The 23,057-nt window shown below is 46.3% G+C and overlaps 2 protein-coding genes across 5 annotated transcripts in view; one reads left to right on the forward strand and one right to left on the reverse strand.

The window, feature by feature from the left end:
• Nucleotides 1–5,253, reverse strand: part of KSR2 (kinase suppressor of ras 2) — a 137,292-nt gene extending 132,039 nt beyond the window's left edge. Inside the window, exon 1 of one of the 2 annotated variants that reach the window (XM_087913260.1) lies at nt 4,903–5,253. In XM_087913260.1, coding sequence (XP_087769386.1) covers nt 4,903–5,079 — 177 coding nt within the window. In that variant the 5' untranslated portion in view covers nt 5,080–5,253. The remainder of the gene's footprint in view (nt 1–4,902) is intronic. The other variant, XM_087913258.1, reaches the window with a different exon arrangement.
• RFC5 (replication factor C subunit 5) overlaps nt 1–21,654 on the forward strand; it is a 315,947-nt gene extending 294,293 nt beyond the window's left edge. Inside the window, exons 1-11 of one of the 3 annotated variants that reach the window (XM_026718638.2) lie at nt 13,038–13,189; nt 14,111–14,175; nt 15,873–16,009; nt 16,812–16,891; nt 17,564–17,637; nt 18,038–18,197; nt 18,752–18,833; nt 19,342–19,471; nt 19,960–20,037; nt 20,762–20,816; nt 21,331–21,654. In XM_026718638.2, the coding sequence (XP_026574423.1) occupies nt 13,128–13,189; nt 14,111–14,175; nt 15,873–16,009; nt 16,812–16,891; nt 17,564–17,637; nt 18,038–18,197; nt 18,752–18,833; nt 19,342–19,471; nt 19,960–20,037; nt 20,762–20,816; nt 21,331–21,427 (1,020 nt within the window). In that variant the 5' untranslated portion in view covers nt 13,038–13,127 and the 3' untranslated portion in view covers nt 21,428–21,654. Of the gene's footprint in view, nt 1–13,037; nt 13,190–14,110; nt 14,176–15,872; nt 16,010–16,811; nt 16,892–17,563; nt 17,638–18,037; nt 18,198–18,751; nt 18,834–19,341; nt 19,472–19,959; nt 20,038–20,761; nt 20,817–21,330 lie in introns of those variants that run through there. The other 2 variants (XM_087913263.1, XM_087913264.1) reach the window with 2 other exon arrangements.
• The last annotated feature ends 1,403 nt before the right edge of the window (nt 21,655–23,057 follow it).

Below are 23,057 nucleotides of genomic sequence, written 5' to 3' on the forward strand. Positions count from 1 at the left end.
TACCAACATTTTAAATTCTATGGCCTGTAAGTGTGATAATATGCCGATATTATTTTATTCCGCACCGTTCTTTCTTTCGGAAGCCAGCTTGGCCACAACCCTGCTGTGCTCTCAGTGAATTACAGATATTTAATTCGGAGAGGAAAGGATGGCTTTGTGTTTTGTGCAGACAACTTTGCCAGGGTTCCGATGACCGGTAATCCTCAACGTACAGACCAAAATGGAGCCCAACATTTCCGTTGCTAGGTGAGACATGTCTTCAGTGAGATTTGCCCCATTTTATGACCTTGCTTGCCATAGTTGTTAAGAGATGCACTGCAGGTGTTAAGTTAGGAACATGCTTGCTAAGTGAATTGGGCCTCCTCGTTGAGTTTGCTGGTCAGAAGGTCACAAAAGGGGATCATGTGACACTGCAACCGTCACAAATACAGTTGCCAAGCATCTGAATTATGTGACCACGTAAGTGTGAGAAATGGTCACAAGTCATTTTTTTCAGTGATGTTGCAACTTTGAACAGTCACTAAACGAACAGCTGTAAGTTGACAACTATCTATATTATACCCTTTGTTTCCCACAGCAGCCAAACCATTCCATTGCTCCCGCATCCAATCCTTTAAAATAAACTACTCTGAAAACTAAACCTCTACCGTGTTATCATGTTATTTTGCGACCTTGCCACTTTATAATTAATTACAGAATGACAGAGTTGGAAGGGACCTTGGAGGTCTTCTAGTCCAAACCCCTGTTCAAGCAGCAGACCCTTACAGAATCAAAGAGTTCCAAGCTTGGAGGTTAGAGGTTAGAACAGTACAGAACAGAATAGAATGAAGAGTAGAATAGAATAGATAAAAGAATAGGGTAGAGTAGAGTAGAGTAGAGTAGAGTAGAGTAGAGTAGAATAGAATAGAATAGAATAGAATAGAATAGAATAGAATAGAATAGAATAGAATAGAATAGAATAGAATATGGAAAAAATGGAGTGGAATGTAATAGAATAGAATAGAAAATAGAGAAGAATAGAATAGAATAGAATAGAATAGAATAGAATAGAATAGAATAGAATAGAATAGAATAGAATAGAACAGAATAGAATAGAATAGAAGTGAAGTGAAGTGAAGTGAAGTGAAGTGAAGTGAAGTGAAGCGAAGCTGGAAGAGATCTTGGAGGTCTTCTAGTCCAGCCCCTTGTTAAAAGTTACTCATCATCATAGCCATTTTGGGCAGAATGGAGCAACAGGGAGATACTATGAACTTGGGACACAGCAGACTAACACACCCCTATTCCCACAATAATCTTGTATACAACAAAGAATTCAACTGGTGCAAGAAAAAATCCACTGGTAGGTGAAATACAGCTAGTTCTCGACTTGCAACCATTTGCTTAGTGATCGTTCTAAGTTACAAAGGCACTGAAAAGAGGGCCTTATGACCATTTTTCGCACTTACGACCATTGGAGCCTTCCATGGTCACGTGATCAAAATCCAGATACTTAGCAAGTGGCATGTATTTGTGACCGTTGCGATGGCTCAGAAGCCACGTGATCCGCTGTTGCGACTGTCTGACAGGCAAAGTCAACGGGGAGGCCAGATTCGTTTAACAGCCCAGTTAAGCAGCTTAACAAACTGCAGTCCTTCACTTAACAACTGTGGCAAGGAGGGTCATAGAATAGGACAAAACTCGCTTCACAACTGCCTTGCTGAACAATGGCAATTTTGGGCTCAATGGCGGTCGTAAATCAAGGACTACTGTGCGCAGAGATGTAAAGCTCTTGTGCAATTTTGCTCGCGTGCTCTTCCAGCACACGCATGCAGCTTATTTATTTCCTTTATCAAACAAATGTACACAGCCAACCCAACTCATGCACAGGTGACTCCAAGTAGCTTTACACAACACTGAAAATTCACATTCCACATAAATTCACTTTCAATATAAATGAGTTCAATATAAATTAAACCCACCCAGCCACCCTGGCGGCAGTAACACAATCAGACAATCGCTGGATCTGCTCCCTCTCCACTCAGGGCCCCCAGACCCGTTGTCAGAAACCCACATTCCAGCTCTATTCTGATTAACTGGATGGAAACTAATCAGGGAGGGAAGCAACCTGGAATGAAGGAGAAACTTCCTAAAAGTGAGGACAATTAGCCAGTGGAATGGCTTGCCACCAGAAGTTGTGGGTGCTCCAACACTGGAGGTTTTTAAGAAGAGACTGGACAGTCACTTGTCTGAAGTGGTAGAGGGTTTGAGTGGTGGGTTGGACTAGAACAGAGGTCGCCAACCTTTTGGACCTCAGGGACCCCCAAACTCATAACCCAGGCCATATGGGCAGCGCAGCCTTGTGTTCCTGTGCAGCCTGGATTAATTGCTTTGGGGGGGACACTTCTCTGCGGACCACCAACATTTTCTCATGGACCACCAGTGGTCCCCGGCCCATTGGTTGGCAACCATTGGACTAGATGACCTACAAGGTCCCTCCTAGCTTTGTTCTGATCGATGGATTGATTTTCAGGCCCTTTTGGAACAGAATAGGGGCCAATCGTTTCATCCCAAAGACCCAAGTTTCATAAAGAAAGGGGAAATGGCAAGTTTCACCAAGCATGTGAGATGCGGGAGGGAAAAGCCCACGTGTCATAACATTTTCACTTTTCTTCAAATGTTAAGTCACCTAGGACCTACTCTGGCAATTTTAGTGGCCGTAGGAATTGAACAAATGAACAAGAGACCGTTTGCTGTTAACGGTAAGAAAACATGCCCATTGAAACAATTTGAAAAATAAATCACTTCTCATGCTATTGTTTCCTCAGCTGCCAGGCAACGGTACCCACCTCCAGAACCTGGGTGGGGGGGAGGTGAGATTATCCCCCTCCTCAAACTACAGGCATTTCCAACAGGAAGGAGGGGGAAGAAGATACTGGAACCAGCTTAGGAGAAATGAGAAAATCCCAGGTAAGGGGGAAAGGCAGTGAAATCCAGTTGCACGGTGCTCAAGAGTTACACCAAGAGTCAAAGGATGAGGGGGACTCTGTGGACAGCCAACGCACCTGGCCTGGAGGAAAATTAGTACTGCATCCAGTTCTGGTCACCACACTATAAAAAAGATGCTGAGACTCTAGAAAGAGTGCACAGAAGAGCAACTAGGATGATTAGCGGACTGGAAGCTAAAACGTATGAAGAACAGTTGCAGGAACTGGGCCAGGCTAGTCTAGTGAAGAGAAGGACCAGGGGAGACAGGAGAGCATCTTCCAATATTTGAGGGGCTGCCACAGAGAGGAGGAAGGGGTCAAGCTGTTTTCCAAGGCACCCGAAGGCCAGACAAGGAATAATGGATGGAAACTGAACAAGCTGGAAATAAGGAGGAATTTTTTGACAGTGAGAACAATCAACCGATGGCTGGACTGCCATCTATCAGAAATGGCCTAGGGTCTCCTGTTTGGGCAGGAGGGTAGGACTAGATGACCTACAAGGTCCCTTCCAACTCTGTCCATCTGTTCCTCTGAATGCATCGAGATTCAACAGACAGCCCGTTGGGGCTCCCAGCTTGGAGGCCTCTCCGCAGTCCCTCTCCAGGGAGGCCTGAGGCTGCTGCCGTCTGGGCTCTCCCCACTGAACCGTTTTCCCACCAAGACTAGCAAAAAGGTGGGTGAGCTGCCAGGCTGTGCAAACCACAACTTGGTTCTCACCTGTCAGCCTCAGTTTTGAGTGGAAAGACCTGAATCCAGCTGCGTATAAAAATACAGGTAGCCCTTGACTTGCAAACTGTTCATTTAGTGACCATTTGAAATTAAGAACGGCACGGGGGGAAGGGAGTTATGAACGTTTTTCAGACGGAGGACCATTTGCAGCATCCCCGCTGTTGTGTGATTTACATTTGGATGCTTGACGGCTGACTCGGATTTATGACGGATCCCCTTTCGCGACCTTCTGGCAAGCCAAGGCCATGGGGATCCGCCGGATTCACTTAACAACCGTGTTAGTAGTTTAAACAACGGTGGCAATTCACTTAACAAAGGCGTCGAGAAGAAAAGATCGTGCAGCGGGGGCCAAACTCACTTCACAAATTTCTCATTTCTCAAATTTCTCCCAAATCTGGGGCTCCGTTTGCGGTCGTTAAGTTGAGGACGACCTGTAGAGGTTTCCCACCTGCCACTGTGTGGACTCACGGAGACCTAGTCGAGCCACAGGCCTGCAGAGACCCTTCCATACCCCTTGCTGCATAGATATGCTCTCTTCCCCTGTCCCTTCCCTTGGGGCCACTCTGTGTGGCAAAGCCCCCTCCCCTCTTTCTGCTCCCAAGGGGGGCTTCCTTGTGACTGGCACCCCACATCCAATTAACCACTCAGTGAGACTTTTCTGCTTCCCCCTTCCCTCTCCCAACCCACCCCCCACTCCACAGATACCAGTTTATTTTTAACTCCCCCGCACAAACAAAAAAAAGGGGGGGGGCTTTAGCTAATACTGTGGTGGTGGGGGGGGGGGAGAGGGCAGCGTTTCTGCATTTGGCCTCCTCCGCTTGTAATGGGAAGCGGGCGGAGTGGGGAGGGGGCGGGGGAGACACCATAGAGGAGGAGCGACTATTCTGCCCATGTCCGGTGGAGAGGAGAAAACCGGGGAGGGGAGGGAAATCATCTTTATTCAGAGGTCCAGGAAGAGGGGATCGTAGTCTCTCTCTCCGCCCCCCCCCCTCCGCCGCAAGCCCGCATCGAAAGAAAAAATCGAGCGCCTCGTTGGGGCACCTGCAAGACGCACGCAGCCTCCGCCGCCGCCGCCTTTCGCTCATTCACACGCACCCATGCCCCGCCGGAGCCCGCTCGGCCGTCGGGGCGGGGGCGGGGGGTGGGGGGGTCCAGGGCTGAAGGCGCACCTTTCCCTCTTCCCCCCTCCTCCCGCCCTCCCTCCCCTTACCTCCAAGGTGCGGATCTCCTTCTGCGTGAGGTCGTTGGACGTGGCGCATTTGGTGCGCAGCCCCTCCAGGTTGGAGATGCTGATGTCGATCATGTTCTGGACCAGTTCGCACTGCTGCAGCGCTTTCTGCAGGCTGAGAGGCGGCGGCGGCGGCGGCGGCATAGCGGCCTCGTCCATCGCTCGCCCCTCGGCCGCCGCCACCGCCTCCTCCTCCTCCTCTTCCTCCTCCTCCTCCTCCTCCTCTTCCTCGCGGATCAGGGGGACGCAGCCTCCGCCGCCGCTGCCACTGCCGCCGCCGCCGCCAGCGGCCCGATCCCCCCAGGAGGCGGCGGCCCCGCGGCCGCCCCCTCCTCGCCGCCCCCACCGCGCCAGCCCTCCACCTGGGTGGCCGGCCCGCCCCTCCGGCCGCTGCCCCGCGATCCTCGCGCTCCCCCGCCTGCTCCGCGGCAGGGAAGCGGCAGCCCCGCCGTTCCGGGGGGGAAGGGGAGAGCGAGAGGTGGGGCGCGCTGCGGCCCCCGGGGAGCCCCGAAGCCGCGGCTGGCCTGGCCGGAGGGCGAGGGGCAGGGGGGAGCTTCGGGGAAGTGGGAGGGGGGGTGTCTGCGCGCTCTCCCCCTCCTCCTCCTCCTCCGCTCTCCCTTTCCCGTCGGCTTGCCCGCAACAGCAGCAGCAGCAGCAGCGGCGGCGGCGTCCGCCCGGCTCCCGCGCGCCGCCTGCCGCCTTGTCAATCACGGGGGCGCGCAGAGGCGACGCGGGGAGGGCTCGTCGTCCGCGTCCCCGCCAGGCAAGGAGGGCTGCCTGCCGCCGCCTCTAGCCAATTGCCTCGCCGCCAGGGAAGCCCCTTTTCCCGCCGCCTTCGAGGAAAAGGGGGTCCCCGAAGCATGTGCAGAGTGTCCTGCGCTCCGGCGCTCGGGGCCTGGAAGGTGGGGGCCTGGGTCTCTTTTTATGGGGCAAGGAAAACCAGGGCTGATGGGGGATTTTATTTAAGGGTCTGGGGTGGGGGGGCGTTGATCACCCCCTGCCTCTTGTTACCAAACTGCACCTCCCAACCACCCTTCCCCTTTTGACATGCTGGTTGGGGTTGCTGGGAGTTGGGGTTCAGCAGCACCTCCAGAAGACCACGGGGGTCTCGTATCCAAAGGGTGCATGAGTGACAGCCTGACCTTACAACAGCACTGAAAAAAAAACAAAAACAACTGACTTGTGACCGGTCCTTATATGTATAAAGGCCACACAGCAATCCCCAGGGTCATGTGGCCAGAATTCGGGGGGGGTCTTGACCACCAGCATATATGTGACAATTGTAGCATCTGGGGATTGTGGGATCAGCCTTTGCAACCTTCTCGCTTTGGCTTCTGACCCACAAAATCCACGGGGGGAAGGACTGCACGAGTCCCTGAACCACAGCAGCGACTCATTTAACAACAGTGAAAGAAAGGGACTCTAAAATGTGACTCCCTTGCTGGAAATTCTGAAACCCAATCGTGGTCGCAAGTCAAGGATTGCCTTGTACCTACAGGGACGTGCAGCGAGAAGCCGAACGTGTTTTGAGACAGGATTATTTCCAGAAGATGCTGGTAATTGAACTAGAGGTCTGTGGAGATGTTCGATCATCCAGGGCAAAGGTGCTTTTTTCCAAAAGGTAACTGGATTTCTTTTCCCCCCTGCTTGAAAACGTTTTGCTTCTTGGATGAGAACCAAGAAAGTCCAGTTGCCTTTTGGAAGGGGAAAAAAAAAAAAAGCACCTTCGGAATGGAACTGTTGGAAGAAAAATCCTTCTGGGTTCACTTCCAAGTGGGGAAAAAGACACTGGATTCATGGAAGTTGCTTGGAAAGAAGGTTTAATGGTGGACAGGACCTCATAGCTTGGAGCTCCAAAGTGAAAAGGACGATCACTTCAAGATCTTGGGTGAAGGAAAAGAAGCGGTGAAAAAGGGGCTGATATGCTGAGAGTCCCTGGGTTTTATGCCCTCTTTTGGGATTTGAATTTGAGCTTGTATTCTGATTGGTTGTCAGACTCCCATGGGGCCATGCGGGGCAATTCCGTAGGCTGTGCTAAGTCCCAGGCTTGGTTGAACCTTGCTGGATGATGATGATGTAATGAAAGGGCTTTGGGCAATTTCTCTTTTAGCTCTACCTGGAGTAGATCTTTGTTATGTAAAAAAGACTGGCCTAGGCCAAAGTAATGGTCCATTAGCAAAGGTGGGAGTGAGCTTCTGCCTCTCTGAGTTCCTACTCTTTTTAGGTGGGATATTCTGCCTTTTTAATATTCCCTGGGTTATTTCATATTTCTAGGAGAGGGGTGGGTGCTAACTTCCTACAGAACAAAGGATACACCTGGCCAATAAATAAAATTTTCCTCTTTCTCTCAAGATATATAAAAGGGACACTTAAAAGGGGGGGTCCGCTGAACAGGTGGAAAAGGGATGTGTACCTACTCTGATCACTAACAACCTGTAAGAGGAGTGAACCTTGGACTTTCCGGGTGCAAAGCAGGTGTTCTGCCACACAGCCGCACCTCTTGTGGTGGCATAAATTACAGGGGAATGGTTTCACTGGAGACTGAGAGGCCCAGGTTCAACCTCGAACAGGTGGAGACATAACTGGAACTGTGCAAAGTTTCACCTACCCCAAGCTGGGCCTTTTCTAAAATGAAATCCTCCTAAATCCAGAGTTTCAACAAATCGGGAGTGAGGGTATACACCATTCTTATCAGAAAAGAAGGATTATTATTTTTTGCTTGCAAACACTATTTTTAACACGGTGGGAGAAGGGCCCTGGAAGGTGGGAGAAGCACCAGCCTGAAAGGTTTCATATATCCTTCCAAGCCCTGTTTTAATCATAGTTTGCTGCATAAACCACAATGGGCTGAGCTTGAATGCCATATCAGTGCTACAACTGCTACGTTTTGGCTTTGTGAGATGTCTAAACCCGATCTATATAATCACATCTCTACAAATTGCCCCCTGATAAAGAGCAAAGATCCTTGACAAGTGGTTCATGTTTATGACGGTCGCAGGGTCCCAGGGATCCCCTTTTGTGACCTTCTGACAAATGGGGAAGTTAGATTCACTTAACAACCATGTGACTAATTTAACAACTGCAGCGATTCACTTAACAACTGTGGCAGGAAAGGTCGTAAATGGGGGGAAACTCAAAAACCCTCTCACTTAGCAACAGAAATGTCGGCTTGTTTGTGGTCGTAAGGTGAGCTCTATCTGTATAAACATGTTTCCTTGGTAATAAAAGCTTTCTTGGGAAGGTAGCAATGAATAAATATATAGGCCAATTACTACATTAAAATGATTGCAGATGGAGAGGAGAAGCTGCCTGACTTCTCCTGGGCCATCTCCTACAATCTGGAAAAATCAACATAGCAAATTTCTCAGCCTGAAGATGAGAGGTATTATTACTTTTTAAGGTGTCACCTTTAGTTCAGAGAGATCCAACCTTGGCAACTTTAAGACTTGTGGACTTCAACTCCCTGGGAGCTGAAGTCTTAAAGTCACCTAGGTTGGCTACCCTTGTTTTTCATTATTATTATTATTATTATTATTATTATTATTATTATTATTATTATTACTATTATATCTTTCATGAGATTCACAGCCTTTGGGGCTGGTTGGTAGCTCAACAGTTCGAGTCCAACCAAGGAGCTAGAAACGGTTCAGGTAGTGTCAGGGGATATAAGCTGCTTCACGTAGGGTGGATTTTTGTAGAATATGGGTATTCAAGTCTGATAAATTCAGGATTTCCAAATAGTGAGGCAGCCCTTTAGGTATTGCTCCAAGGGCTCCAATTACAATTAGTATAACACACGATTTCTTTTTCCAAAATCGCTCAACTTCAATTTGTAAGTCCTGATACGTTGTGATTTTTTTCTTGCTGCGTGTCTACAATTCGTGCATCACCAGGTATTGCAATGTCAGTGAACCAAACCCTTTTCTTCTCAACTGTTGTTATGTCAGGTGTGTTGTGGGTCAAATGCCTGTCCGCCTGAATTCTGAAGTCCCACAAGATCTCGACTTTTTCATTCTCCAGAATCTTCTCAACCTGATGTTCCCAGTAGTTGTTACTATACTCAAATCCAAACTTTTGGCATAGTGTCCAGTGAATTATTTTAGCAGCTCGGTTGTTGTTGTTGTTGTTATTATAGATTGCATTAAATAGATGCAATCTACCTAAGTAAATATAATCTTCAACCAACTTCTCTTTCGAAGCCTCAAGTGTGGAGGCTCCCTCCCTTGGCTGCTACATCCAAGGAAATGTATTAATTTGCTTGGCAAATGAAGGAACAAATGAGTCAGAGTAAGACAGGCTTACATCCAAGAAAACGAATAATAATCCCTTCCTTCGCTTCTAATACATTCTTATCTAACATGTGCCTGGGAAGCCCGCAACCCTATCTCACTTGAGAGAGGTACCAGCATGTCATGATTCCCCGTGGAACATTTCTTGTCAACAGTGAAACTTTAGTCAGAATTCGGTGTAGGAGGGTAGGGTGACTGAGCTGCGTTTGTGGAAATTCTCAAGGAGACACTAAGCTTTGAGGTTTTGGGGTTGTTGTTTTTTTAAAATGCTTGTGGTTTAATACGAACTTACTGATTAGAGGTCACACAATATAAGCAATGCCTTGCCAAATATGGTATTCTGTTCCCCCTATTGATGAGGTTAAAAAGGGGGGGGAAACCTTTGGGAGAAATTATGCAAAGCAGGGCGATGAAAATAGCAGAATAGCATCTTTCTTCAAATGAAAAGGCTGAGCATCTGGATTTAGGAAGTAGATAAACTTCTCTATCAGGCTGGGGTCGTAACCTTTGACTTCAGGTAGTCCTTGACTTGTAACCATTTGTTTAGAGACTGTTCAATGTCTTAGGACTGATTTTCACACTTACGGCCATTGAAACATCCCCATAATCATGTGATCAAAATTCAGATACTTGGCAACAGACTCATTTTTATGACGGTTGCAGTGTCCCGTAAATACGTGATCCCCCTTTTGCAAACTTCTGGCAAGCAAAGTCAACAGGGAAGTGTTAGAAGTTAAAACCTACCCTTCTCCTAGGAAAATGAAATATGTTAGGATACACTAAAAAGGCAGAATATTTCCCCTAAAAAATAGAAACTCAAAGAGGCAGAAACTCTCTCTCTCACACACACACAGAAACACACCTACCTTTGCTAATGGACCATTACTCTAGTCTAGGCCAGTCTATTTTACATAGCAAAGATCTACTCCAGGTACAACTATAATAGAAATTGCCCAAAGCCCTTTCATTACATCATCATCCAGCAAGGCTCAACCAAGCCTGGGATTCAGGACAGCCTACAGGGTTACCCCTGCACAGCCCCATGGGAGTCTGACAACCAATCATGATAAATTTCTTGCCATAGGAACAGGAAACAAGTTCAAAGCCCAACAGAGGGTATAAATCTTTCTCCCTCTCTCACCCATGTGCTGTTTTTCGCCCAGGACCTCGATGTGGTCCTGCCCACCATTAAACCATCTTTCCAAGCAGTCTCCATGTTTCCAGTGTCCTTCTTCCCACTTGGAACTGAACCCAGATGGACATTTCTTCCAACAAATACTTCTAGTGTTTGTGTGTGTGTGCGCGTGCATGTTGCCTCAAATGATTCATATTCAAACGTGACATACATTCAGACCCCAAAGGTTGTGCCAGAGCGAATTCTGAGTAAAATATGCTTTCATTCTGCATGTATTTTTCTTACCGTATCTGTGCAGGGGAGGGATGCAGTCTGGGTTTTAGCCGTGACTTCTTCATCGCTTTCATCCACTCAGTCAGTTTTCCCAGTCTGCTTCTCCACAGTGTGTGGCAATTTCAAGAGAGGCTGGCACCTGGAAGGAAGTGGTAGATTTTTATGCAGTCTGTCTTGGGATGGGAATAAGTAGCTGGAGCCATTGATTTTATTCACCTGTAACGTGCCATTTTATTTGGGCAAACCCCAAGAGACTGTGGAGGACGGGGAGTCCTGGTGTGCTATGGTCCATGGGGTTGCAAAGAGTCGGACATGACTCTTAGTGACTGAACAAATATGCCATTTGTTGAAAGGGTTAGTATGTTGTGTGATCTGCTGGGGTTTGTTAACCAGATTTAAGTGTGTGAATCCAGTTAACTGGCTAGAACATACAGCATAGAATCATAGGACTGGAAGGGACCCTGGAGATCTTCTAGTCCAACCCCGTGCTCAAGGCAGAAGACCTTATACCATCCCAGTCAAGTGATTGTCCAGTCTATTTTTTAACACCTCCAGTAACGGAGCACCTACAACCACAGGAGACAAGCAATTCCATTGATTGTTTGCTCTTACTGTCAGAAAATTTCTCCTTATTTCTAGAGGTTGTATCTCTTCCACCCATTACTTCTTGTCCTGCCATCGGATGCCCTAGAGATGCCCTCAGTCTGCTCTTTTTGCGACCGCCCCTCAAGTACTAAACAAACCATGGTTTAGCGTAATGTGTAAATGCAATTTGTTGCAGGCTTAGCAGAGGCTTGAGCATAAGAAGCCCTTTGGAGCAAAAGTCTAGGATGCCACTGTGAAGAATGTAAGTATACCAGGTACCAGGAAGGCTTATTCTATATCTATAGTCATCAGGTATACCCGTAGGCTGGGTATTAACAAGAGTTGAAATCAACTCATCTGAAGGGAATTAGAAACATATTGCTATTGTCAATGGACAAAAAAGTAAACAAAAACTTCAGGGTTTTGATACATTTGGCACTAAGCTGCAGCACACACAAATGTAAACGGAATTTTAAACATAGTACTGAAATGTTGCCTTCAAATATGTTTATTACTGCAGTAACGATTCTTCAAATCTTTGAGTCCACAATTTATAGTGAAAATGGACTAGAGGAAATAAGCAGGATCTGTTTGGTATAGGGATTGTGTCTGGTACATGGACATGCAAATAAGAGGGAGGAATTATTAAATGTGCTTTGAAGTTACCTTCAGGTATTTTATCATTGCAATAATGTTTCGAGGCTTTCAATGAAATCCTGAGTTTATAATCAAAAGGGAAGTGTAATTTTGAATCAAGAGAACCTCTTTCAAATCAAGCTTGACTTCTGGTGCACAACTTATTGGAAGTGTTGGAATATTTTGCTTTTAATAAATCGACACACCACTTACAAGAAAATTGAATTTGTGCCATGATCTTCAAGTGTGCTTAAATCACCTTCTCCACAGAGGATGTCCAGTAAGGGTTGGGTTGAAATTTCTTAAAAGTTGGAAATGCAATATTTGGAAGGCGATCTATGTTGTGGGCTAGTTGCACTGTTTTGTTAATCAGTGTTTGGATTCGAGGTCAGATTTCAGCTTGTGAAGGTAGGGTTAAATTACACCCTGAAAATGTAGATTTCACCAAGAACTCTGGGCTTATTCTGCAACTCAAAAGCGTGTCCTCTTCCAACAGAAAAACTCTTGTTTCACCTTATTTAAAATCCCCAACAGAGGACCTGGGTAAGCTCATACGCAGACTGGCTCTCTGTGCACGTAATGGAAATTCCAATTAATATTTCTCCGTGGATTCAATATTCATTCTGTGTTGTAAGAACAGAGTTTTCAGTTTCATAGCGTGCGCGGCTTTATTATTTTGCTGGCTCGTTTCTGTTTTCCTTTTTTTCCACATTGGCTTCACCTTCTTCTCTTCCGGTCTTATTTTTGTTGTTATTATTAAAGCTGCTAAAAATTGAGAGTAAGGAAGGGAAAAAAGCCACTGGCTCTTCACTTCAAAGCCAGGTTTTCCCCAATAACAGTATGGAGGTGCTTGGCGTTGTTTTGTTATTTGCCCCCTCATCTTTTTTTAATAGACTCCCCCCTTCAGAAGGCAGTTCTGGGATCTTCTGGTGGTCCCGTAACCCTCGGCTCCTCAGCTTGTCAGCCCAAACAAGACGCAACGCTGCAGACCAGGGCTCCCAGGCGTCAGAGCCCCAAAAGTCGGGCGGGTGTACCACTACAACCCGACCCAGGCGAGTGGAAAGCGAGGGTGGCGTAATTCCTAAGTCAGCCAGGAGGCCTTGGCCCTTCCCGGCCGTCACTTTACAGTGTAGGCCGCACCCCTTAGCGACCGTCCGAAGAGGCCTTAGCAACGAGGGCGGAGGCGGAGCTCCCGCGTGGAAGTCTCGCTCCACCTCGCGAGAGCAGGGCCGGCCAGGGCGCCAAGCGCGAAATTGCGGCTGCGTGGAATTTCCGGGGTGAGAGATAGAATGGAACGTTCGGCGGAGGCAGCGGCGACGACGGTGGCCGGAAGGAGCGCGAACTTACCTTGGTAAGCGGGGGGCGGGGAGGAAAAGAACGGGCGGGGGAGAGGATGCTCGGTTGCTAAGAGACGGAACTAGGACTAGGCAGAAACATAGGCGCGAGGGACCGCTCTTCCCCCCGGGGGGGGGTCCCTTTTAGAGGGCGGGGCTTAGCGTAGTGGTATGCCCAGGCGGGTATTCTGCAAAGAATGTGCTTCTGAGCATGTGCAGAGTGCTGCTCTACCTTCCTGGCTGGGGCTGGGGTTGTTTTATGTTGGGTGGGGGGGTTGCAAAAGCAGCCAGGGGATTTGCAATAAAGGGGCTGATTGAGGGCAAAGGAGCCCCCAGGGGGTGCATCATGCATCTGTCAGAAATGGTGTAGGGTCTCCTACTTGGGCGAGGGGTTGGACTAGATGACCTACAAGGTCCCTTCCAACTCTGTTAATTCTGTATCTATCTGTATCACATCCTTTTACCACCCACACTTTGCACAGAAAACGAAGAGAAGCCAGTAGCAAATGGGTGGGAAGTGGTGCTTGAGGACATGTCAAAACACTTTTTTTTTTTTTTACTTTTAGCAATGCATTTTTATTTTTGCAACCACCACGCTGCACAGGAGAGAGCTTCCTCCATCCTTAGCTCCAAACAGAAATAGCGATAGACTTATACTGCTTCACAGCCCCCTCTAAGCGGTTTTACAGAGTCAGCATATGGCCCCCAACAATCTGGGACCTTGGAAGGATGGAAGTCAACCATGAGTCAATGAGTCAACCATGAGACTGGTGGGATTAGAACTGTCAAATTGCAGGCAGCCGACAGTCAGCAGAAGTGGCCTGCAGTACAGAACTCTAACCACTGCGCCACTGAGACTCTAAATAAAAATTGTCCCCAGTTGTTGGGAAATACGGATTCTCTAGTTGTGAAAATCTGCATTTTATTTTTATTCGCAGGGTGGAGAAGTACCGGCCTCAGACCCTCGGGGATCTAATTTCTCATGAGGACATTCTGAATACCAGTAAGTATTCAATAGCTGTGCAAATATTGATATTTAGCGACGTGCAGTTCACTCTCAGTTTTGAGTGGCCAGTAAAGGAGGCTTCAGCTGCCCTCGTTTCCAACCTGTATGGACTATAGTAAGGGATTGTTAATTATTATAATTAAATTAGCTCTTAATTGCTTTTATAACTGCTTGCATTGCACTAGACACAAGGACAGTTTTTCCCTCCTTGCCATCACTCTGCTAAACAACTAGTTCCCACAATACTATCAAACTGTTTAGTAAGGCTGTATTACTATTCTTCTCATTTTTTCCTATTACCTATCTTCTTATTTTCTTATGACTATAACTGTATATTACAATTTATATTTTTTTATTTAGTATCCTTAGTATGATTTATGTTGATCACTTGTTTAGTATCGTATGACTATACCTAAATGTTGTATTTTATGATTGTATTTTATGAGGACTATGATCCTGACTTATTACTTGTTGCTTGTATGTACACTAAGAGCTTATGCACCGGAGACAAAATTTCTTGTGTGTCCAATCACACTTGGCCAATAAAGAATTTAATTCTAATTCTATTTGTTGTTATTGTTATTGCCCAATTCTGAAAATTAACTCCCTAAAAAGAAACTATTTTTACAGAATAGGGTCTCTTTGTTCTTTCAAAACATTGTTTTTTCCATGTTTTCCCAGTCCTGCCACATAACCTCTTAATAATATATATTTTTATTTATTTCCTAATTCTTTTACAGACCTGACTAGATAAATCATCCCCTATGTTTGATCAAATCCTTGCTGTTGTGCATCCCTAATAAAAAAACTCTATGCAATTACTTGTAGACCTTAATTTGCATAAATCTATAAAGGCAGATTGTAACTCCGCCCCCTCTTTGAGCTCCGTCTGCTTCCAGGCCAATCAATAAACCAATTTGTATAGCAGCGTAATTACATCCTGGTCTCCGGTTCAAATGTACCTCTGGGAAAATTCTCCTGCAAATTGGTAGAAGGCAAGAAATTCTGTATAGATCCTGGTAGTTGAGTGGCATGGTGGAAAAAAGAGAGATCAAAGAGATAAGCCCAGCTTTAAAAATAATCCCCTTAGTAGAGAAGGAAGCTGCTGTAGGCATCGGGGGGGAAACACAATATTATTATGATGGATTATCAGACAGTCCGCCAGATGTTTAAACTGGACTTGGCATTGTTGTCCATCTATCAAGTCCTTTCCAAGGACCCAGGATAGCTAGTTCTTCTTCTCCTCCTCCTCCTTTCTTCTTCTTTCCCCCCTTTCCCCTTTCCTTCCTCTTCTCCTTCTCTTTCTTCTTCTTTCTCCCTTTCCTTCATCTTATCATTATTTATTACATTTTTATGCTGCCTGATTACCGCCACCAAATGACATTTATACACTGATTTACAAAGCTGATACACATCACGGGCAGACTTCGTTTCGGCGAGATGGGTGGCCATACAAATTTGATGATTAAATGAATATTTTGTTTTCATCTCTTGTGCCCCTTGACTTGTGGGCCAGCGCGTGCTCTTAAAATGCAACCATCTATGAGGGCACCCTAGAATTGGAGAAGTACAAATAGATAAGCTAACAGGTAAAGCAGAAGTGATTTGTCAGCCAAGCGAAAGGTTTATTGCTTGTCACTTGGGGCAGCCATATGACGCCATCTCTGCTCTCTCTCTCTCTCTCTCTCAACCAGTACAGAAATTCATCAGCGAGGATCATTTGCCTCATCTCTTGCTCTATGGACCTCCGGGGACTGGCAAGACGTCTACAATTCTCGCCTGTGCTAAACAGCTTTACAAACAGAGAGAATTTGGCTCCATGGTTTTAGAGGTAACCACTTCTAGACCTGGATCGCTTTTCCAGGGGATGCAGGGGGGAAAATTCCTTCAAGCACAATGGTTTGTTTACGTTGCAGCATTCTGTTGGCAAGGTCCTGTTCTATGTGTTTATATTTAGGACTCCCCGGGTCCCATTTCAAATATTGGTTATAAAAGATGGAGATTAAAAAGCTCTAGGAAGAAGACTTGGAAAACACATCAGCAGAATTAGCCTGTAATAGTGCATTCTAACCAATTCTAACCACGGCTCTTAGACAGAGATAGAGATGATACGTAGGTAGGTAGGAAGGAAGATAAACAGGAAGGAAGATAGGTAGGAAGATAGGAAAATAGGAATAAGAAAGAAAGAAAGAAAGAAAGAAAGAAAGAAAGAAAGAAAGAAAGAAAGAAAGAAAGAAAGAAAGAAAGAGAAAAACAGGAAGACAGGAATAGATAGATAGGAAGATAGACAGGAAGATAGATAGGAAGATAGGAATAAGATAGAGAGAGAGAGAGATGATAGATGGATAGATAGGTGGGTGGGTGGATGGATGATAGACATGGAGATGGATAGCAATAGCCCTTAGACTTATATACTGCTTCACAGTGCTTTGCAGCCCTCTCTAAGCAGTTTACAGAATCAGCCTATTGCCCCCTCAGTCTGGGTCCTCATTTTACCTTGGAAGGATGGAAGGCTGAGTCAATTTTGAGCCGATGAGAATCAGACTGTTGGTAGTGAGCAGAATTAATCTGTTGTACTGCATTCTAATCATTGCACCACCACGGCTCTTAACGCACGTTCCTTCTTCGTTTAGCTAAATGCTTCTGATGACCGAGGCATTGATATCGTCAGAGGGCCTATCCTGAACTTTGCCAGCACCAGAACCATCTTCAAGTAAGCACCTTTGAGACTTCTCTCCTCTGAAAATTGAATTCCTTGGAAAAACAATTTTCTGGCCAGATGTGTACATATCTGTCATGCCCATGTTGGGAGCCTGAATCTGCGGGCGGAGGACTAGCCAGAGCTGGAGCCGACGGAGATCGAGGGGTAGCTTCATGGGCCTTGGAGGAATGTGGGGAGGAGCAGGCTGAGGCAGTCCAGGTCCCCTCAGGATTGGGATGGCTTGTTAGCAGGGAAGAACGAGGGCAGGATGACCGAGAGAGGGCAAGCAGTGGACATAAGGAGTGCCAGAGCTCAGGCAATGAGCAAGGGCCATCCCCCTCCTGATCCCTGAGCACGGAGAGTGGAGAGAAGGTGGGAACAACGCAGGTTGACCCGACTACTCCGGAGGAAAGTGTCCCGCCCCTCTTCACAAGGCACACCTGGGGGACTCAGATTTAAGGAGACGCTATGGGGAGGAGCATTTGTCGGGAACACATGCTGAATTGGTAGAGTTGGGTGTGCCATTACAGACATTGGGAGTTTGAAGGACTGCGTGGGAGCATTTGAGGGACATTTGGAGCATTAAAGGGGAGTTTGAACCCTACAACTAGATGGGTTTAATCTGGGGGTGGGTATATATTGAATTTTTAGAGTTCCCAGTTCTTGTTTCTCTTGTCCTGTTAGGAAAGGTTTTAAGCTGGTGATTCTGGATGAAGCTGACGCCATGACCCAGGATGCACAAAACGCTCTCCGGCGTGGTGAGTTGATGCCCCATCCTGGAGAGACCTAGACACGATTCCTGTTTCCTTTTTGATGGCAGGCGTCTTGATCCGCTGTCCCAACAGGATGGCTGATGGTCTGCCTTAAGGTTGCTTAAAAGAGCCACAGTGGTGCAGTGGTTAAGAGTGCAGTATTGCAGGCTACTTCTGCTGACTGCAACTTGGCAGTTCGAATCCCACCAGGCTCAAGGTTGACTCAGCTTTCTGTCCCTCCAAGGTGGGTAAAACGAGTACCCAGATTGTTGCGGGCAAGAGGCTGGCTCTGTAAACCGCTTAGAGAAGGCTGGAAAGCGCTATGAAGCGGTATATAAGTCTAAGTGCTACTGCTATTGCCGTGAATTTGCCAGCACAAACTTTTGACTTTATACGTCTTTTCCAGTGATTGAGAAATTCACCGAGAACACCCGATTTTGCTTGATCTGCAACTACCTCTCCAAAATAATCCCAGCTCTACAGTCCAGATGCACCAGGTTCCGGTTCGGCCCTTTGACGCCAGAACTCATGGTTCCTCGGTTGAAGCATGTCATTGAGAAGGAGAAGTGAGTAAAAAGCCTCAGAGGGGGTTGACAGAACGGAGTCAGAGATGCAATTTTCTGGCTTTGTAACCACGATTTTTCTACAAAATGTGGCATCCGCCCCCATCAGCTCCTGCTTGGGAACATCAGTGAGCCTGCTATGAAGAGGAGGACTAAGGCGGCTGTCAGCAACCCATGGCTCTAGAGCCGTATGTGGCTCTTTGGGCCCTCTGCTATGGCTCCCTGTGCCATCACTGGCGGGCCTGCCACTCATCCTCCCCTCCCAGCGGTGACATGAGAGCAGTCTTCCAATATTTGAGGGGATGCCACAGAGAGGTTAACCTCTTCCCCGAAGCACCTGAGGGCAAGACAAGACTTCATGGATGGAAGCTTATCAAAGAGAGATCATATGTTTTGGGAATGATGTTGGTAAAATGTTAACATTTCCAGAATTCTGGAGAAGAGTGCTGGACAGAAAATGAGATTTTCACAGTTGCGTAGGATCGCTGGGAAGGGATGGGTGTGCAGGAAACATCAGGGTTCTCGGCAGCCTATTTGATTCCTCTTTGCTCTTTCAGCGTTGATGTCAGCGATGACGGAATGAAAGCCTTGGTGACGCTGTCCAACGGCGATATGCGCAGGTCCCTGAACATCTTGCAGGTAACGCTCCCACCCAGGTGTGGCTTCCTCTTGTTGAGACACGTGAGGAAAAAAGAAAGGAGGAGGAAGAAGAGAAGGAGAAGTTGAGGAGGAGAAGGAGAAGAAGAAGAAATTGAGACACAGGAGAAAAAAGGAAAGGAAGAAAAGGAGAAGTTAAAAGAGGGACAGTGGGAGGAGAGGAGAAGAAGAAAAAAGAAAAAAAAGAAGAGTTACCTGAGACGGGAAGAAAAAGGAAAGAAGGAGGGAGAAGAGAAGGAGAAAATGGAGGAGGAGGAGGAGATTCACTTAACAAATGTGGCAAGAAAAGTCGTTAAACGCGGGCAAGGCTCGCTTAACAAATTTCTCAGCTCGCAATAGGCTCAGTTGTGGTCGTAAGTTGGTTCAAGGGCCAGTGGTTTAGTCCAGTTCTTTTCTTCCTCTTAAGCCAGCAACTGGCCTTCGCTGGATTAATGACCCTCCTTGAGCAAAGGAGCCCGTGATGCCTCACCTCTCTCTTCCTCCTTTGCAGAGCACATACATGGCTTTCGGAAAAGTGACCGAGGAGACCGTCTACACTTGCACAGGGCAGCCGCTCAAGTCTGATATCGCCAACATCCTGGACTGGATGCTGAATCTGGACTTCACTTCTGCCTACCGCAGTATCCTTCAAATGGGAATCCACGTGCAGGGGGCTTACTGGGATGGAATAGAATAGAATAGAATAGAATAGAATAGAAAATATAGAATGGGATGGGATGGGATGGAAATGGAATGGAATAGAAAAGATGGGATAAGATGGGATCGGGTGCCTTCCAGCCTTACCATTGTTCTATAACGGCTGGAAAGAATACTGGAAGCGCCTTCAATATTTTTCTTGATATCTTTCCCCCTTTTTTTTCTACTTTCCTTTTTTCTTAAAGACCATTATCTATCAGATAGATAGATAGATAGATAGATAGATAGATAGATAGATAGATAGATTAGAAAGAAAGATAGATAGATAGATAGATAGATAGATAGATAGATAGATAGATAGATAGATAGATAGATAGATAGATAGATAGATTAGAAAGAGAGAGAGAGAGAGAGAGAGATTGAGGCTGCAGACCATACCATCGAACCTGGCTCTCCTTGACATTTTGCTCAGATATCCTGGAACTGAAAACCTTGAAGGGCTTGGCTTTACAGGACATTCTAACAGAGGTTCATTTGTTTGTTCATCGAGGTAAAAGAGATTTTGAGGTGCCGGGATGCCATTCTTTATTATTTCACCAAAAATTTACTCCAGGAAGGCTGGAGTGAGGCAGAAATGTGATTGAGCCGTTTTGCTAATCGCTTCTGGTGCAGGTGCATATAGTAATAGCACTTAGACTTATATACTGCTTCACAGTGCTTTACGGCTCGCTCTTAAGTGGTTTACAGAGTGAACATCTTGCCCCCAATAATCTGGGTCCTCATTTTACGACCTTGGAAGGCTGAGTCAACCTTGAGCCGGTGAGGATCGAACCGCTGGCAGTGGACAGAGTGAGCCTGCAATGCTGCATTCTAACCACCTTCGCCATCATGGGTATAGACTAGGCTCAGGATAGAGTAGGGATAGGGGTAGAGTAGAGTAGAGTAGAGTAGAGTAGAGTAGAGTAGAGTAGAGTAGAGTAGAGTAGAGTAGAGTAGAGTAGAATAGAAATAGAAATAGAAATAGAAATAGAAATAGAATAGAAATAATAATAGAAATAGAAATAATAATAGAAATAGAAATAATAATAGAAATAGTAGAAATAGAGTAGCACTTAGACTTATATACCGCTTCACAGTAGTATATAAGATTGTTGGGGGCAGGATGCTGACTCTGTAAATTGCCCAGAGAAGTGCTATTCATATGGCTATTTAACGTACAATGAAGGGGAATCATTTTTGTCAAGCGTTGTCTGTGCTCTCTTGTTGTCCTACAGTTGATTTCCCAACATCTATTCGGATCCAGCTGCTGATCAAGATGGCAGATGTGGAGTGAGTATTCTTCAGTGCACATTGTTTTTTCACATATTTAGGATAACGTAGACGCAGGCTTAAGCTTTTATTGGTGTGCTGACTTCCACCCTCTAGTAAAAAAAATACATGTGTCATTTTACCTGTTGAGAATATGAAGGAGAACTGAGGAAGCACTGATTACGTGTAAAAATTTCTCCGTGCACTTTGACACCGTGATTTTGTGGCTGGGGAATTCTGGGAGTTGGAAGCCCACCAGCCTTAAAGTTGCCAAGGTTTCATTCGGCCTGCAACTGTGAGAACTAGAAGCTTGCTTCCCGACACAGAGCTGGTTTTTCCTTTCTCCAGCAAGCGCAGAACGCCAACATCACAGAATTCCGCAGGGTCAAAGCTCGCTGAGTAACTGGCCTTTATAAACACGTTTCACACCCACTTGAAGAGTCTTTAACATTGTAGGATGTTCTTTACCGGCGAAATAGGTTTCTTTTCAAAACATCCTGCGACGATCGGTCATCTCCTGTTCCTTGTCTTTCAGACACCGCCTGGCTGCAGGGACAAATGAGAAGATCCAACTGGGGTCTCTTGTAGCTGCATTCCAGGTCACCAGAGATCTGATTGCAGCCGAGGCTTGATGACCAAGCTACTCTCCCACTGCCTGAACTGCAACCTGGTTTAACTAATGGTTGCCCTTACAACGCACCTGAACCTTTCCCGTCACAACCTGTGGTTCTAGATGTCCTGCAGCCTGGTCATTCTCAGTGCTTCTTAGGATCTTACAGAAGAACTTACAGTCCTCTTTAACCGATCTGAACAGAATCATTGCCAGTCTGGATAAACAAGAAATGGTCTTCAGGATGCTTCAGCATGAAGTTTCTCTTTTATTGTGTCTCCGGAATCGTAGAATTGGTTCACAATGTCTCAAAATACATTTGCATTAGCACCACGTTAAGCGGCACCCTGACCAGTGGTACGTTTCAAAAAAAATTTCTATCGGTTTGGAGTTTGCTTCATACATGTGCGCGCACCAATGGCATGAGCACTGATGAAACACACACACCACAAAAAGAATGCTTCTGCCTCTCATCTGTGCGGCCCCTTTTCAGCCTCCGCATCCTGTATTCAGCCTCCGCATGCTCCATTTTCGGGCGGCGGGGATCAGAACAGGCCCAAAAATGGGGCGCGCAGAGGTGGCAATGGACAATGGCGATCCCTGCAGCCTGAAGCAGCTGATTGTCGGGAGGCCAATCCCTCCGACAATCAGCTGCTTGTGCTAATCAAGCTGTGCTGAAACCGAAACAGGCTATTTGGTGCAAGGAGAGAAATTGTTGGGAGGCAGAGGCCAAAGGGGGGGGCGGGGGGGGCGGCAATGGGTGGGTAGGGCCAGTCCAAATTTTCCCTACGGTTCGCAAGAACCGGTCAGAACCAGCTGAATACCATTCTTGACTCTGACCCCCGCTACCAATCTTGTTTAAAATAAATTCATTGTTATGAAAGTATCATACGATTGTGTAGTTGGATGGGACTTTAGAGGTTGCTTAGTCCAACTGCTGCTGAATTCTGTTTAAAGAGATCAAGTGACTGGGAACAGCTTTTATTTTGGCTAGTCCATTGCCTGACAGCTTTTATTAGAAGGAAATTCCTACATTTAGAGTTAAGAATTTCCTTGCAATAAGCAAGACGTGATCCTTTCTCCCACCATCTGACAGATAATTCAGATCTCCATCAGGATCCCTTCAGGATAATTTACATCAGATGGGCAGAACAAATTCTCTCGATTTCCATCTAAAAGTTCTTTGTATCCTGTCCCCAATTTAACAAGCCGGTCACTTATTCAACGGTTTCATGGTGCAAAAATTTGCGTGTTTCCCACATTTGGGGAATTCCTAGATCCTCCAAGATATCACCACACTTCTGTTTGGTCTCTCGTTTGTCCATCGTTGGCCATTTTGCTCTCTGATCTTCGGTGGGGACGACCCCAATCTGTTTTGAGATCGTTAATCTTGACATAAACCTCTTGCTTATTTTATTGACAAAAGTGTTTCTCCGTTCAAGCCAACAAAATAAAACACCAGAGCTTTGATTTCCATCTCCCCGTAAATAGCATAAGTTGAAAAGTTTTCATCCAGTGGCCTGTTGATGCAGGAAAGATTTCTATGTTTGCATTCATAGAGAAGATCCAAAGCTGATTTTTTTTCCTAGACAGTGGACAAACAGGAATCAAAAGCACCCCCCAAAAGTTGCCGTTGGCTGGCTAAATAATGA

The sequence above is a fragment of the Pseudonaja textilis genome, chromosome 15 (assembly GCF_049901715.1).
Source record: "Pseudonaja textilis isolate UNSWEBS1 chromosome 15, rPseTex1.2, whole genome shotgun sequence".
Taxonomy (NCBI): Eukaryota; Metazoa; Chordata; class Lepidosauria; order Squamata; family Elapidae; genus Pseudonaja; species Pseudonaja textilis.